General features: G+C 48.4%; 1 protein-coding gene across 1 annotated transcript in view; it reads left to right on the forward strand.

Moving 5' to 3' along the window:
- Positions 1-17,735, forward strand: part of FARS2 (phenylalanyl-tRNA synthetase 2, mitochondrial) — a 331,118-nt gene that overhangs the window by 44,151 nt on the left and 269,232 nt on the right. Inside the window, exon 3 of the mRNA XM_058668451.1 lies at positions 4,059-4,218. Coding sequence (XP_058524434.1) covers positions 4,059-4,218 — 160 coding nt within the window. The remainder of the gene's footprint in view (positions 1-4,058; positions 4,219-17,735) is intronic.

The following is a 17,735-nucleotide window of genomic DNA, read 5'->3' on the forward strand; positions in this document are numbered from 1 at the left end:
TGTTACCGTAACAGAAACTTAGTGTTTCTTACTGTTTTTCAAAACTGTTAGCTATTACAGCTGGAAAGGGGACAGCTTTCCAACGAGCAAACAGTATTGGCTCTCATCATTTTGTTTAACTTTTTAGAACATCTAGATAAAATACTGTTTCTCACAGATTCTTGGTGTAATTCTTTAGCCTTTTCTATGTGGCTCTATCATTGATTTAGAATCAAGTGCTATTCATTTGTACTGTTCATTTTCAGTTTTTACACCTCTGGGAGGATTTTTTGTTTTGGGTAGGTACAAACATTAATCAGGATATCAGGACTGTGTGGAATTCCTTCCTGGCAACTCACCCTGGGGCACCAGTCCGTGCAATTGGGTCATCATCCATCGCCTTCCTAGGTTGGTTAGCAGGAAACTGGATTTGAAGCAGATGAGCCAGTGTCAACCTGACTTGCTGAAATTGTAGCTGAAATTGTATGCTTACATTTTTATTGTTTATATTTACATATTATGTTTTGTCTGCTCTTTCCACATTAAAAGCATGTAGCTTATACTTTGGTTGTGTTTTGTGGTTGAAGTGTGTGTATGTGTGCGCATGTGTGTGGTTTTTGGAGAGTTAAATTCATTTACATTTATTGATATGAGGTATATGCTTGGTCTTAACTGTGTCCTAATATGTCATAGTATTTTGTGGTTAGATAAACACTATATGTATGAATTTTTAAATTTTGCTTTTGGCTTTTAAGTTCTGTTGCTATTTAGAAAGATTGCAATTTTGTGTTAGGATTACTTCTATAGTTACACCTTTTAAATGTCATTCTTCTGTTCATTTCTGTTTCACTTTTTGTTCTGTGTTGTCTGTAAGGTTTCCTTTATTGCCCGCCAGCAGTGACCGTGTTGTGCTCTGTGATGTGCTGTCTCCCACGTCTTAGCTGAGATATTCCTGCTCTGTTTGAACATACATTGATCACGTGTTCCAAGCTTAGCTTTGTGCTGAAAATTTCCCAGTTTTTATTGCTTCAACAAAGCTCACGGTCTGATAGATTGCTCAGACAGAACTCATTACTGTGGCACTCCCTATGATCTTGGTGTTGAAAGCCTTTTCTGTGGACTTTGACTCAAAGGGCTAGAAATTCTTGGTTCATGCTTTTTGAAGCTGAGGCAGTGGAACAGGTGGCTTCATGGTTGCTTTGTTTGAGGTGTCTGAAGGGTCTGATGCCTGTGAGATTGCTTTGCTCTGGTCAGCTGCTGGATCTTTTCTGTCCAGAGACCTTGAAAGCGTTTTGCCCTTATGTGGGGCTGATGGGATCTTTCTTGTCTTTGACCCTTCTGGGATCTCATGTGTCTGCTTTACCTGCTGCCCTGCGTTCTGTTTCCTTGTTTTGTTTTTGTCTCTCAGTTCCTCCTGTTGTGTCAATGTTGTTCCTTCTTTGTCTGCCTTCTATTTCTGCCACTTTCTCTCTTTTTTCCCTCATGAGCCTTTCCTCGATTACTTTTTTTTTTTATTTTTTTTTTATTTTTTGGGTCTGTTTTCCTTCTTTTCCTGTTCTTGTGCCAGTGTTATACTAGTTCTTAGACAATTTTTTTGTGTTTTCTTTTTTTCTGAGTGAATTCTTTTTCCATTTCCTTATGATTTTCATTCACTTTTGTTGTTAGCTCTTGGGTTCTTAACTAAGGCGGTAGTTTTTTTTTTTCTTTTGTCCCTGCATGCTTGTTTGTGCATGTTTCTTTCTAGTATTCATTTACAGTTCGTCCTGCTTTGGGGTTTTATTTGTGGGGGATGAGGGGACGTTTAGTTTAGTTTTTTTAAACCTTCTGTCTGATTTTGAGTATATGTGCTGCCGAAGCGAGCGCTCTGATTTTTGAGTCATAATTCTCTCTAGTTTCATTGACTTTTCTTCTGTATTTTTAAAAAATATCAAGTTGTGCAGATTTCCTATCTCTGTGATACCCTCCTCTTTTAGTGTAGCCAATCAGAGATTTTTAAAATACTGCACTGTTTATTACTTCTTGATAGATCATGGGGTTAATTTGGTAAATCAAAAAAGGTTTTTAATGTTTGCTTCCTTGGTTGTCTAGGGTTGTTTATCAGGCCTCACAGCCTGGCTGGATCCTGGGCCTCTTGTCTCACCTGCTTTTCGGGGTTGGCATGGCCAGGGTGGCAGGTGGTCCCAGTAGCTTTGCACTGGGCTTTTCTTCTGCCTTTCTGCCTTCTTGTACAGTTTTGTTCAACAGTCCTTCTTCCTTCTGTTTCTTGTTGGATTTGTCTAGAGGTTTGGTTCTAATTAGCCATCCACCATTAGTAGAAATGGCTATTTACTCAACATTTTATGTAAACATCCGTTTTTAAATTTCATGGTATTTCACCTTGGAAGAAAGATTTATTTGTTCAGTTCCTCCATCGCAAGCCAGGTCTCCGAGCAGGTCTCCGAGCAGGCAGCGGTGTGCTGTGTTAGCCAGGTCTCCAAGCAGGCAGCGGTGTGCTGTGTTAGTCAGGTCTCTGAGCAGGCAGCGGTGTGCTGTGTTAGCCAGGTCTCTGAGCAGGCAGCGGTGTGCTGTGTTAGCCAGGTCTCCGAGCAGGTCTCTGAGCAGGTCTCCGAGCAGGCAGCAGTGTGCTGTGTTAGCCGGTCTCCGAGCAGGCAGCGGTGTGCTGTGTTAGCCAGGTCTCTGAGCAGGCAGCGGTGTGCTGTGTTAGCCAGGTCTCTGAGCAGGCAGCGGTGTGCTGTGTTAGCCAGGTCTCTGAGCAGGCAGCGGTGTGCTGTGTTAGTCAGGTCTCCGAGCAGGTCTCTGAGCAGGTCTCCGAGCAGGCAGCAGTGTGCTGTGTTAGCCGGTCTCCGAGCAGGCAGCGGTGTGCTGTGTTAGCCAGGTCTCCGAGCAGGCAGCGGTATGCTGTGTTAGCTAGGTCTCTGAGCAGGCAGCGGTGTGCTGTGTTAGCCAGGTCTCTGAGCAGGCAGCGGTATGCTGTGTTAGCTAGGTCTCCGAGCAGGTCTCCAAGCAGGCAGCGTTGTGCTGTGTTGCTGAAGATGGGACTGCTTTGTTTACTTGGCAAAGCAGGTTATGAATAATGAGAACTGTGACTAACAATGATAATAAAGAAAAATTAGCTTTTTATTTAAAATTTATTTTTATTGGAAAGTCAGATATATAGAGAGGAGGAGAGACAGAGAAGAAGATCTTCCATCCGCTGATTAACTCCGCAAGTTGCCACAATGACTGGAGCTGCACACATCCGAAGCCAGGAGCCTGGAGCCTCTTTGGGTCTCCCATGCAGGTGCAGAGGCCCAAGGCTTTGGGCCGTCCTCAACTTCCTTCCCAGGCCACAAGCAGGGAGCTTGTTGGAAAGCAGGGCTGCTGGGATTAGAACTGGCACCCATATGGGATCCCGGCGTGTTCATGACGAGGTCTGTGGCTGCTAGACTACTTCGCCGGGCGCGAAAATTTAGCTGTTGTGGTGTGCTCAGGTACTCTGCTTTTCCCCATGTGTTTTGTTCATCATAAATTGTTAATTTTATTATTCTCATTTTTAGATCACTAGTGATCTATTTAGTAGATCCATTTCACTGGATTGCTGGAATGTGGTTTAGGCTTTTTGTCCTGGACTTGGGAAATGTATGGTTGGCAAATTCTAGCATGTTTTCTAATCCTATGAAGTGTATCATATTTAAGTCCTACACTATACTTTCTTGCCTAATTTTGGGTCATGTTCAAGAGCTGTGTAGGGTGGTAATTTATGGATTGGAAATCTGATTCATTGATGTTCCCACCAGAGTCGGGGACAATGCCTCCTGCTGAGAAATGTCTCTGGGTTCAGGCAAAGGAACGTGCACACATTGTCCAAGATGAGGACCGTGTGTGCGATTCCTGGGGCCTTGCTTTGCCGTGTGGCACTGGCTCCTTACACGGTTGTTTCTGCATGAATGCTCAGTAAACGTACGGACACTTAAGTTGCATTTCTGGTTTCTACTTTATGTCTTAAGCTAGAATTTGTTTTCAGTGGAATTTGTTCTTCCTGTGTATGGACGGGTCGGGGTACTGTGTCGTTGACCTAGGTTGTCCCTCTTGGTTTGCAGTTATTCGCTGGTGTGAAAGATGGAGAGGACTTGCAGCTGTTTGAACAAAGTTCTCGATCTGCCCACAAGCAAGAGACACACACGCTGGAGGCTGTGAAGCTCCTTGAGTTTGACCTGAAGCGGACGCTCAGCAGACTGATGACTCATCTGTTTGGGGAGGGTAGGTACTGAAACCCCTGCTTCCTGGAGGCTTTCATTCAGCAGTTACCGTCTTCTGAGTCCTGGAGGCTGCTGGCTTCCCTTTTTGTCTTGATCTAAGCTGTAGCTTCTTGATTCTATTCTTCATGGAATAGAACTTACAGATTTCTTGGTTCATCTTGATCAGTTGAGGGATAGAAAAAAGGCATTAGCTAGAGGAGGAAAAATGACAACTTTGCTAGGGCTGTTATGGGAGTAGAATTGAACGTGTAGGAGGGAAGAGTGCCGGGGCTCCGGGTTGAGATTCTGTCACTAGGGCGAGCGTCCTGACCAGTGGCATGAGCCCAGCAGGAAATAGCATTTGGTTACAGATGACTGTTTCCAATGGCCAGATAATTAACAATGAGGGTGCCGTCAGGAATGATGCCCTGAGGATGTGGACTCTTGGTTGGTTGCCCCAAGTCGCTTGTCTCCTCCAGTGATTCATTAATTGGTGATAATTTTTTTCTTTATTTTTATAAGGATGTAAGTAGGAGGGCGGGAGATATTCTGAATTGTGACCTGGATTTAAGAACTTGCTCTTAAGGTAAACTCATAGCATGGTTATAATTGTCTTCTGTTTTATTTGAGATCAAAAAGCAGGTAATCAAAATGTAATCGACATAACAATAAATTATACTTGTGCTGTTCAGTTGATAAATTGACCTGCAACAAACTGGACACAGTTGCTCTACCTTGTGAGTTTTGTCCGGAAGTGTGTTTGGGCAAAAGCACCCCCAGAATCAAGGAGATGAACTGAGGGTTCCCTCTGCTTGTCCCCAGATTCCACGCAGGTTCCTGATGAGCTGCTTTCTGGCTCCGCTCGCACTGTTGTGGTGTTTACGTAGGTGGGCCTGCAGTGTGTGCTTTCTGCTCGCACTGTCTCACGTGGCGTAAGCTTGAAGTTCACCTATGGAGTAACGTATCGCAGTGCCTCCTTCTGGTTGATTGCTAAGCTGTATTCCATTGCAGACTTTATCTGTCCCCTTACTGTCAGGCCACGAGGCACTTGGCAGGTTTTTTTCTGAAGCAAGTGAAGCCTCTGCCAACCTTCACGTAAAAGCTCTCTTCTGCGTGCAGGTACTGTAGTGTTCTCAGGTGAACTCACAGGTATTTAAAGACTCAATCACACAGTGGATAGTTTCCACTTTCTAAGAAACGGCTAAGCTGTTTCGTGCACTGGTCGTTCTGTTAGTAGTATGTGAAGGTTTCACTGGTTATGCAGCTGCAGCAAAAGTTGACTTGAACCATCCTTTGAAGCTTGGCTGTTCTAGAAGGAGTGTAGAGCATGAAGGATGTCTGCAGGTTAACAAGCCAAAGACGACCTCCGGGAGAAACAAGTCACATGAAGGTGGCACACGATGCTTATGGAGGAGTGTTTGGCAGATGGGAAGATACGTTCTCTGAAATCAGGGCTGACGCCATGAAAACCACCATGCGGTCTACTCTGTCATTTCCCCACGTATATTGTTGACAAGGATATAACAGAATAAGGTGAAATAGCATGGCTTAGCCTTGTGTGGTAATTCCAATCACCAAGGGGAACTTTCCTATCTGTCACTGCTTTGGCCTGTCCTCCAGACTTCCCCCGGCCCTTGCACACTGCTTTGCTTAACTGTGGTTTGATTGTTCCTCAGGGTCTGTTGTCATTGGCAGTTTGGTTCCCAAGTACTGTGGCGTGTGGAAGCAGTGAGGCCTGTGGCAGACCCTGGGGAGTTAGCACGGAAGGGTTGTTTGACGCTGTCCAGCCTTCTCTCTGCTCCTGGTTCAGGCAGGGTGTGCTCTCCCTCCCCCCTGTTTCCTCTGCTCTCACTCAGCGCCATGAGGGGCGCTCAAGCTGAACCACTGGGGCCTTCAAGCTCCAAAATGGAGTCTTCTTCCTCAGTAGCCTTCATCAGGTATGTTGTTATAGTGCTGAAAACCTGTGTTTAATGTAGTCTCCTTGTGACTCATGGAGCCTCTGCAGCTCTGTTGTAGCAATAGTAGAAAGAGTGTGTTAGCTTCAGGACAGAGTCTTTTCCAGGAGATAGGAAATAGTGTTACAGAGTGGGTAGACACACAGCTTCAAGTCTATTCCAAATATTTTATTTTTACAACTTGATGTGAAGTTAAAGATTAGTTAAATATGACAAATGTTGTGATTTGATGAAACTGAATAATGTGGATGCGTGGATGATCGCTGTTGCTATTCCTGTCTGTGGATTTGAAGTCATTCATGTGAAAGTCACATAATGTGAAGTGAAACCAGTTCCCGAGAGTGCTCATGTGGGAATCCTGTTATAGCCAGCTTCTCTGCTCTCATGATTTCAAGAAAAGAATTTTGATCTTTTTATTAAACAGAACTGTAATCTGTTTTGCTGGGGTCCGTGCAGTAGGTGTGAATAACCCGAAGGTGTGAAGAGAACAGCTCCCTGACTGGCAGGGCCCGGAGGGGGCGGTTCCAGCTGTTTGGCAGGGCCCAGCGGATTTCTCTCTGACCACCTTGACACAGTTTCACCCCCTTTCGCATGGACACTCAACCACCCCACTAAGAATCCTGTAATCTATTGAGGCATTGTTGTTTGCCCCTGTGAGATGGCTTTTGCAACCAACATGAGCTTGAGAGTTAATGTTACTGATAATGTCTTGGTGAGTGGACCTTTAACTGCGCACAGCACAATTAAACCCATGCTGTTTTCAGACACCTTATTGTGTGCCTACCCATTGCCATAAAATCTGGCCCAGACATTTAGCATGCTTTCTCGGAAATGGCTTGATAAGAATTTCCCGAACTAGCGGAAGTGATGAGAGTATGGGCTGAAACTGCTGTGACAAAATATGTAGCTACTGGGACCCTAAAAGCTATCCTGTTACTGGGACCCTAAAAGCTATCCTGTTGTAGTTACTGTGACCCTAAAGGCCATCCTGCTATGACAAAGAACATAGCTACTGTGACCCTAAAGGCTATCCTGCTAAGGCAAAAAATATAGTTACTGTGACCTTAAAGGTTAGCCTGTCCTTGCAAATCTTTAGAACATAGAAAATGTAGTTGCTTTAGCTGCTTTCATAATTTTTTAACTAGAGGAAATATAGGGTGATTTTACTAACATCATAAAGATTTACTTTTGCTTTTTGATCATTTATGAGGTTGTAGAACCTGCAGTTGTAGAGGGATTTAATGTTTGAAACTTTTTGTCTTAGATCTTTTTTTTTCTCTTTTGATGTATTTCTCCCATTAAGTGATGGATAAGTTGTAGAATAAGAATTGTAGTAAGAGTGTATTACTGAATAAGATGTGTTGTCTACTGAGAAATTCTTGGCTGCAACGTTGGAATGGATAATGCCCTGTCTTGAGGTGAAACAATTTGTAGAATTATCTTTGGAAACACTCACTTGTCCATTGTAGAGTTGAAACTCAAATGGAGTAAACATGGCTCATTGCTAATTGCAATTCTTTCCGCCGTTATAATTCTTGCTTTACTTGTTTAGTTAGCAAACTGTGTGAGCTTGCAGGCCTAATGGCCTTTAGTGCCAATGGCCCCTAATCCCCATAAACCAAGACCCCAGACTTACTAACCCATACATAATTCAAGGTAGGGGTCTGGTTGTCACAGGTGTGCCAAGGATAGAACCCAGACTTGAGGAGAGCAGGTGGGGCTGGCAAGCTGAGATAAGCAAGGAATGTGGAATCCTTCCTCACTCACCTCTCAAGGTGTTGTAATTGTACCCCCCGAAGCTATGTCAAATTGCCCCTAAAAGAAAACCTTGCACTGCTTCTGTATAAATAAAGTGGACAGCTTTCTCGCATTGTCCTCAATGATCTTAGAATTGTAGTGTCCATCTGTCTTCTTTCTGCTCCTATTTCACGCACCCGTCTCGAGCTCCGAACTCAGCTGGAGCTGGACTCCAGCACTATGTATCGTTGAAATACAGGGAGATGCCGTGGCTGCTGGGAAGCAACAGGTGGGCAGAAGCATCATGGCACTTCAGGGGCATAGTGGAAGGTTCTTCTCAGTCTGGCGTTTGTCTCTTTTTCAGGTTTTATTTATTTTTATTATAAAGTCAGATTTACACAGAGAAGGAGAGACAGAGAGAAAGATCTTCCATCCACTGGTTCACTTCCCAAAGTGACTGCAATGGCCAGAAACTGCGCTGATCTGAAGCCAGGAGTCAGGAGCTTCTTTGGATCTGCCACGCAGGTGCAGGGTCCCAAGGCTTTGGGCCGTCCTCTACTGCTTTCCCAGGCCACAGGCAGGGAACTGGATGGGACGTGGAGCAGGGAGCTGGATGGGATGTGGAACAGCTGGGATATGAACCGTGAGGTTTATAGATCCTTGATGTCTAGAGAAAATTTGTCTTGTCTCAGGCCTCTCCTTGGGAGTACCGCCTGGCTCATTTCTTCACCCGTTCTTCCCTCTCCGTTTTGCTTCCTCTGCTGGTGGCTGCTTGATGGGAAAGTCTCTGCTTGCCACATCATAAACAGTGAGCTTTTCAGTGCTGTAAGATCACCAGCAATCTTCAGATTTATTCTTTCTCTGGTTAATGAGTGGTAACTGCTTCAACAGGCTTTAGAAATATTCAAAGACTGTCTTTGAATTTGCTTTTATGGTGTTACTATTATTATTAGAGATTGATTTGCTTGTTTATTTAAGGTCAGGGATTCACACTAGTTCACACCCTAGATAGCCCCTGTTCTCTAGGCTGGGCCAGACCAAGGCCAGGAGCCTCGTTCAGGTGGCCCATGTGGGTGGCAGTGATCTTAGGCTGTTGGCAGAGAGCTGGCTGGGAAATGGGGCAGCCTAGACTGGGACAGGCACCCACATGGGCATGGGAGTCACGGGTCCAGTGTCCCAGTGCTTAGCCACAATCGCTGGCTTATGGTTTTCACCTTTCCTTATTATTACTGTTGGAAAAGCCAAATTAAAAATCAAAACATGGTGTTTCCTCGTGGCAGTGTGTTATTATTATCGCCGCTTTAGTTTCTGGTTTTTTACCTTCCTTTATAAGAGGTTTATTATTTCCTGCTAACATTTCAATTGCACCAGCATCCCAAGGCTATTAAAAGATAGGTTATCATCTTAGAATTAGAGAGAAAACAACCCTTATACTTCAGACGACTTTTTTTTTTTTTTTTGCTCCTCAAATTTGTTGTCATTTTTAATCTATTTCGGTCATTTTCTGTATGCATTTTGTACTGTGTTTCACAGATTGTTTCTCTTAGAACAGCTGAGGTGGGGATTGAGGATTCTGACATTTTAATTTCGCTCTGCACCCTCCAGGGTTTGCTGCCTTTCTTTGGCATTGTGTCTTTGCTAAACATTGGAATCCCCTTCAAAAGCATCTGCGTCACAGTGGGATAGCGCAGTCCTCTGGCACTGACCGCGTGTCACCCTGGGGAAGTTGTGTCCCTTCCCCTTTGTTCAAAAGCCTGGAGGACTGTGGAGGGCCCTGGAACTGCACCTTCCAGGTCCCCTCCCAGCACTCTGGCCAAGGAGGGTGCAGGGAGCCATGGGCAGCACCTTCCAGGTCCCCTCCCAGCACTCTGGCCAAGGAGGGTGCAGGGAGCCATGGGCAGCACCTTCCAGGTCCCCTCCCAGCACTCTGGCCAAGGAGGGTGCAGGGAGCCATGGGCAGCACCTTCCAGGTCCCCTCCCAGCACTCTGGCCAAGGAGGGTGCAGGGAGCCATGGGCAGCACCTTCCAGGTCCCCTCCCAGCACTCTGGCCAAGGAGGGTGCAGGGAGCCATGGGCAGCACCTTCCAGGTCCCCTCCCAGCACTCTGGCCAAGGAGGGTGCAGGGAGCCATGGGCAGCACCTTCCAGGTCCCCTCCCAGCACTCTGGCCAAGGAGGGTGCAGGGAGCCATGGGCAGCACCTTCCAGGTCCCCTCCCAGCACTCTGGCCAAGGAGGGTGCAGGGAGCCATGGGCAGCACCTTCCAGGTCCCCTCCCAGCACTCTGGCCAAGGAGGGTGCAGGGAGCCATGGGCAGCACCTTCCAGGTCCCCTCCCAGCACTCTGGCCAAGGAGGGTGCAGGGAGCCATGGGCAGCACCTTCCAGGTCCCCTCCCAGCACTCTGGCCAAGGAGGGTGCAGGGAGCCATGGGCAGCACCTTCCAGGTCCCCTCCCAGCACTCTGGCCAAGGAGGGTGCAGGGAGCCATGAGCAGGGTCATGGCATTGGAACATTGCTTCAACTTGCAGGAGCCTCTTGGCCAGAGGATTAACCAAAGACTGTGGCAGGAGTGGAAAGCCTGCCTTCTCCAGAGCAGACCGAGTGGTGGGGTGGTGGGGTGCTGGGGTGTTTGCTGGGGGGTGACTTTATCTCTGTACTTCGCCCTGGGTAGTTGATGAATTTGTTCTGCCCTCCTTTGTAAACCAATGGGTAGGCACCCATTTCTACCCGCGCCTGTCTGCCGTGTGTCCCGTGAGCTCCAGCCAGCCACGCTGATCTGTACTCGTGGCCCCATGTGCTCAACTCAGGGGACTGCTGCCTGCTCCCCTCATTCTCCTTCCCTCCTGGGTGTGGCTGGGCCCTGGGAGGCGTCTCCTTGGTTACCACCAGTGTCCAGTGGCTGGAGGAACACTGCTGGGTTCATCTCCACAGAGAACGGTAAAAGTTCATGATGATCCTGTCCCAGAATTTTTATACATTTATAATTTATTTAAATCTTATTTAAATGTATAGTTTTAGAACACATTAGATATATTTTCATGTATCTGTTTGGATATCTGAAACATACTTATGTTTAAGGTCTCATGTTCATAATTGGTATTAATCCTGCCTAGAGGGAACTGCTCTGTGCTGGCCTCCACGGCTGGCTTCCGCAGCGTTGGGCTAAGCTTGCAGGGTCCTGTTTCCCTCCTGTTCTCGTCTACCTCCTGCACCTTGCTTGATTGGCTTCCGCTCGTTCCTTCTGTTGGAATCTGTGCAGAGGTTTCACCGGAGGCTGAACAGTGTGCTGTCCAGCCCTGACGGATGAGAGGTAGTCGGGAGTGCGCAGGGCCTGGGATCCGAGCGACAACCTCAGGATGTTTCTGTCATCTCCTGGTCCCAGCGCAGAGTTTAATCCGAAGCCAGCCTCCGGCTTCAGGCCTGGAGCCTCTGTCTGGTTCCAAGCCTGCAGTTTATGATTCTAAGTCCAGCAAGCCCGTGCGTGCTTCTCTCTCACTGCCCTGCATTCCTGCTCTCTTGAGGCCCGTGGAGGCAATACTCTTGCTTCCAAAAATAGCCTTTACCTTTTACAAAAACCGTATCTGTCACTGTGTGTGTTAGCAGCCCAAGATCTGATGGTTGGTACATTGTTGGGAGTGTACTGTTTGGCTGCGGTCTAGTTTCACTTTCTGCTTCTCCTCCAGCAGGGGGCAGCAGAGGGCTTGTTGGCAGGGGCACCTGACTGATCCTGGCATTTCCTGACTTTACTGTCAACTGAGATTAGACCATAACAATGGTCTCGGCAACATTACTGAAAATAATAATAGTAATAATTAGTGTGCAACGTGTAAGTTAGCCTTCCATGTGTGGGTACTGAGTGAGGACACATGGTGTGTTTAGCACAGTGCTTAGTGTAAACTAAATAAGCAACCAGTGTTCATTATCTTAGGCACTTAATTCAGACATTTTTTTTCCATGGAAGAGGAGGGATGTGATAATTATGAGTTGGCTTCTGTGGCATTTGGTTCACAAGTCACCTGTTGACTATTGACTGGGTGTGGAGCCCTCCCTGAATTAGGGTCTCCACACACATTTTTTTTTCTCTCTCTTTTTCTTAAGATTTATTTATCTTTGCTTGAGAGGAAGATTTATGGAGAGAAGGAGAGACAGAAAGATCTTCCATCTGTTGGCTACAATGACTGGAGCTGAGCCGATATGAAGCAGGTCTCCCACGTGGATGGCAGGCCTTCAGGGCTCTGGGCCATCCTCCACTGCTTCCCCTGGCCATAAGTAGAGAGCTAAATGAGAAGTGGGCTGGTGCCCATGTGGAGTCAGCGTGCCAGCCCCTCACACATTTCCATAGTGAACTGTCACACACTGTCTCTGAAACAGGTACCCATGTTCCTGAACGTAACATGGGCTTGCAGCCCAACAAACCCCGCAGAGATCCTTGGTGGGACATGCCTGACCTCCAGGCCACCCTGATTTAGCAGCCCAGTGCCCTTGGTGTCAGGGGTTTTCTCCCTGTGCCTGCGGGCCTGAGAGAAGCTGTGGGGATCGCAGTCTGGCATCCCCAGAGGGCATCGGTGCGCGTGGCACTGAGGCAGGCACGGGCCAAGTTCAACATTTCAAGCAGGGTTTCTACCTCATCTATAATGTTCCTGCTTCTGTTGTGCTCATACTGCTTTTCCACCTCCCACCCGAGTCGGAAGATCATCAGACCTGGGCCTGGTTGGTGGTTCTCATCAGAACTGAGGCAGAGAGAGGGTGAGACGCTGCTGAGGTGCCCGAGTCTGTGTTGGCCCTTGGCACACACGCTGCCCCCCCCCCCCGGGTCTCTATCTGATTGGCAGAGGCTGGAGCATGCGCCTTCTGTTGACGGGGCTGAGGCTCTCTTTGAAACCATGGCAGCCAAGAGGACTGAGGACAGAAGGGGCCGTGCTGTGGCCAAGAGCTGTTAGCTGCCCACTAGCTTGAGCAACCCCAGGAGTGGTCCCTTCTCCTTGGATGAAGGACCCTTGGAAACATACACTTGATTTCCAACAGTGTTGTGTTGTGCATACTTGATCATATCCAGTTCAGACCCGAACCTCCATCAGGAAGGCTCCTGTGTGCGAAGGGTCCCAGGCGGCCAGGCCCTTCCACCTGCTGAACTCTGTTCTGTGCAGAAGACAGAGCTGTGGGCAGGGTTACCTCAGCAAACCTGGGGCTGGGGCCCGGCGGTGTGCTCGTCTTTCCTGTGGCTGGAGCAGTGCTAGCATCTCCTGCTCTGTGCCTGGGGGGTTCCTCAGCAGAGGGCTCCAGTCCCCTCTCTGGGAGGAAAGGCTGGTGTTTAGTATCAAGTTCGTGGAAGGAATGCTATTATCCCACCTAGTTGCTGCGACACCGGACTCCAGGGCGGGTGGCTGTGTGGACCCGTGGCATCTACGTGACGCACTCAGCACTGATAGTGGTGGCATTGTCAGGTTTGCAGGGCCCAAGTGGGGATGACGTGTTAAGTCATGGATGACTTCCTGCGGCTTCCGGGGCAGGATCTGGAGGTGGAATCATTGTACGTACCCCCACTCGGGCGCTTCGGGCCTGAAATGTGGTACTTTCCCTCCCCCTTAGCTTTTACTGCTGGTCACACGTGGCTGAGTCCAGAAAGCACTGTCTCCTTACGTCACCAGGAGATGCCCATGGGTGGCAGCGGGGCAGGGATTCGGGCTCTTGGTTAGGGAGGTGGGAGCATGGGCTTTGAGCGGCAGAACCCCAGATCGTCCGGAACTTGAGCTCGCATTTGACCTTCTAGGTCATGTTAGTGGCAAGTGCGGTACTGTAGCTACAGAAGGCAGGTTAGCAGCATTGATTGAAATGGGCAGAGCTGCTTCTCTGACCTTGCACAGCATTGTGTTGCATCACTGCTTTAGTGGTGAAATGTTGGGTGTGCTGCAAGTAGACCTCCGTACGGGGCTTCGTGTTGATGTGGGTGTGCCGTGCGGAAGAGAGCAGGAGGAAGTGTTACAGATTCAGGTGCGGAAGCTTTCAGATATGATTAAGGTAAAAAAAAGCACAGTGCAGCGTTTTGTGTGTGCTGGGCTGTTTCTACATACGAAAGGAGGGAAAAGAGAAACAGGACTCTGTGTTTACTTACCCCTGGCAATAGTCAGGAAACCTTACAGGTCTGATGTGAGGTCTAGACACAGGGACGCAAGTGTGACGTTCCATGCTGCCTGGTACATAGTGGCATGTGTCCTGTGATAGCATATTGATTTTCAACCCTGTGAATCTGTTGCCTTTTCAGGATGGAAATAAAACTACGAGAATAGAGAAGCTGAGGGACAAATGGTCTGTATTCCACTTATAGCTAATTCACAGAAACAGAAGCACAACCGCTGGTCGTGTCCCTAGTTGGGTTGGGGTCGCCTAGGGTGATCCCAGGCTGCTCAGGATCTCGGTGCAGCCAGAGCACATCCTCTGTCCTTCCCCTCTCCGTCTTCCCTGCCTTTCAAGCTGTGTACTGTCTGGAAAGCATCGAGGAACAGCCCTGGTTTTCAGATCGCTGCTTTCTCTTATGGAAGTCCTACTGAAACCCGAAAGCCAAGCCGCAGGGTTGAATTGCATTATTTGTGTGGTCAGTTTCAAATGCATTGGCTTCAACAGAGGGGAGCCTGGGTGGGGTGTGGAAAATCCCTGGTTTATGGGGGAGTTCGGCTCATCTGTCTGTCAGCGCTCTGATTGAACCACTGAGGAAGCGGGTTCCGAAGGCGGGAAGCCTGCCTTCAAATACGCGGGGTAAAGAAAAACAGAGAAGAAAGTCCGTGTAATGAATGGAGCCGTCAGGGAAGCTGAGTGTTTGTTAAGTATGAGAACTATTATGGAGGCAGACTGACATTTCTTTAATATTTACAGAGACAGAGTGTGGAGGTATTCCAGCATTTTAGAGGAGCCAGAGCTGGGTGGGAAGAGACCACACACACACACACACACACACCCCTGCGCACGCACGGTGCTGATTGGTTTTGCCAAGGTGCAGAGGCTGAGGGGCTGGCACCCTGAGCATGTGGGTACAGTGCTGCCATTACTGTGTCCTGGCTGCTTGGGTCAGGTAGCCTCAGAGATGAGAGTGGAGGCCACATCTCCAGCAGGACTGAAGGAATGCCCGACAGAGCCCTTCTGTGGCCTGCTTGAGGCGCTGCTGCCGGGCCCTGGGCACTCCTGCTGCCATGCGAATGCCGCGTCTGTATTGAGAAAGCCTTGGGTGCCCCGATTTCCCAAGAGGATCCCTGCCCTGGAGAGAATGCCGGCTCCAGCGGGGACCACTCAAGGCCGCTGAGTCAGCAGCTGTTGTCGTGAAGGTAGCGCGATGGTTCACGGGAAACGCACTTAAAAGAGAAGGTGGGGCTTTTGTGTTTGCTGTTAATAGAAACCCATAAAATCTATGGATTTGAGGAAATAAACCCCCGATGGATTTAATTTTTTTTTTCTGTTAGAATGTGTTTATTTTAAGATGTAGTTTTTCATGAACGTGTGGAAGTTCCCTCCTAGGTGATGGGGTAGAGGCAGTGGCCCGGCTCAGGTGGGTGACACTACCTGGGGCTTGCGGGAAAAATGGCAGAACGTGGGAGACTCACCTCTCCTCTGCTTGGCTGCAGGCTGGAAATCCAGCTGTGTGATGTCATAGCACTCTGAAGCCGTTTTAAGAAGCCCTGGGTGTCATTTGTGGGTGTGCTGTGGCAATTCCTAAGCTTCCCCTTCCACACCATAAGAACAAAGAGGAAAAGCAATTTGACCTTCTTCTTCACTAGATATTATAGGACACATATACATTCAAGTGTTCTGCATAACTCAGTGAGGGAAAGCTGCACACATACAGTTTGTTTCTCTAAACTCATGTATGTATTTCAAAGATTAATGTTATTGATTTCAAAGGCAGAGTTAACACACAGACAGGGAGAGCTTCCATCCTCTGGTTCCCTTCCCAAATGGCCGCAACGGCCAGGACTGGGCCAGGCCAAAGCCAGGGGACAGGAGACCCAGACTCAAGTTTCCTCCAGGTCTCCAAACACTTGGGCCCTTCTCCACTCTTTCCCAGGAACACTGGCAGGGGGCTGGATCGGAAGCTGAGCAGCTGGGACTTGAACCAGCGCCCATAGGGGATGCCAGTGTGGCTGCTTGGCCTGGTATGCTGCCATGCTGGTTCCAGGAGGTGTCCTTAACGGATCCCTTCACTGCGGGTGGCAGTTCCACTGTCTGCGGTGCAGCGCTGGCCCCGTAAACGCTGCTTTTTGTGATGTTCTGCTATTGGCAGGGTTGTGAGATGACGTGTGCAGTTGGTTGGTTTGTTAGTCCTCGGCTCAGTTGTGTGTCCTGAGGTTTTGTACATTTGTGTTTGTGCCAGAGTGACTGGTGCTCTCAGGGGCGTGCTGGGAGGGGATTGTTGATCCCGGAGGTGAGTAATCGGCACCGTGTACCAGTCCCTTCTGTGAGAACTCAGTCATGAATGAGCAGCTCTGCTCGTGCAAGCTGCTGCTGACCCTGGCCTCTCAGAGGACCTGTGGCCCCTGAGTTCTGTCCGGTAGCCTGCAGCCAGGCTAGTGCTCCCCACAACACAGGAGGCTTTAGTGAGGTCTGCTCATCAGCCAGAAGGAACTGCCGGAGGACCTACAGGGCCTGTTCCCTTGGAGTGTCCCCAGGTGAAGAGCATTGAGGGAAAGCCCCTGGCTGGCTGGGGTGAGGGGGACAGGGTCCCTGAGGGGCCCTCTGTGGAGGAAGTCGTGGGAAGGGTTGGCAGAGTGTCCCAGATGCGGCAGTGGGCGCAGAGGGCCCTCCTGCTCAAAGAGCGTGTCTTCATCCGTTGTGTGTTTCAAGCTCTTGATTCAGGCCGGTTTCGTGAACCTCTCTGAATGGCTGGCTGCTCTGAGAACAGTGTTCCAACAGCAGCCTTCCTGGAATACCAGCTGAAAAACGAGCCCTTGCACGTAAACAGCCTCATGCCCACTCGGTTATATAATGAACTATGTGGAAGGCATGGGTGAATCCTGAAATCCATGCACCACGCAGAAGAGACCAGACCGGAGAAGGGGAAACCGTTTGTTCTGTGTCCCTTCCTGTCACAGTTTAGGCAGTGTAAGTGGGGCAGTTCACCTGGGTTCATGATGTGCCGAGGAAGGAGGGATGGTGGCGGCTCAGTGGGTGCCCAGAGGCCTGACGGTGTCTGCCCTGGAGTGTGCTGGTCAGCCTAGGCTGTTGTGTCCTTCCTGCACGCGCAGTCCCATGTTCATTCATTCTACCAACAGAAGGATGCTTCAACAATTTCATGGAAATTGTGATTTTCACAAACTTCGTGAAGCACTTTTGTGCCTAACAGCAAGGAGAAATGCTGTGTTACTAGAGTGAACCACACTCAGTTGATATTTGCCATCAAGCACAATTAACTACAAAAATAAATGCAACAACGGCACCACAGTGAGAGATAAGTCCAGTTTTCTCCCGTTAATTTGGGGCATAGAAAGGTCCCTATGTTACTGAGGCCTATTTCCATCTCTATATAGGTTTTTAATTTTTGAAATAGCTTTTTCTGACAGGTCAGGTTTCTTTTCTTAAATGTCCATGGCAAAGGTTTGGGCTCAGACACGCCTTGCTTGGCCCCGTCACCTACTGGTGTGTGACAGTGGTACAGTACTGGATGTCACCTGCTACACACCTGTAAAATCAAATAATAGAAACACAGCAAAAAGTTTTGTCATTATTTTATTGATCTCACTCATGTTCAGATTTCCCCAAGATTTAAATTGCAGCTAGGTTGTTTGGGGGTCAGAAAAATAGCATTTTAAATTCATTGTGTGTTACCATGGGGGATTGAACCCTTTAGCAAGGCTGTGATGTTGCT

This window comes from Ochotona princeps, chromosome 1 (assembly GCF_030435755.1).
Source record: "Ochotona princeps isolate mOchPri1 chromosome 1, mOchPri1.hap1, whole genome shotgun sequence".
NCBI classification, from domain to species: Eukaryota; Metazoa; Chordata; class Mammalia; order Lagomorpha; family Ochotonidae; genus Ochotona; species Ochotona princeps.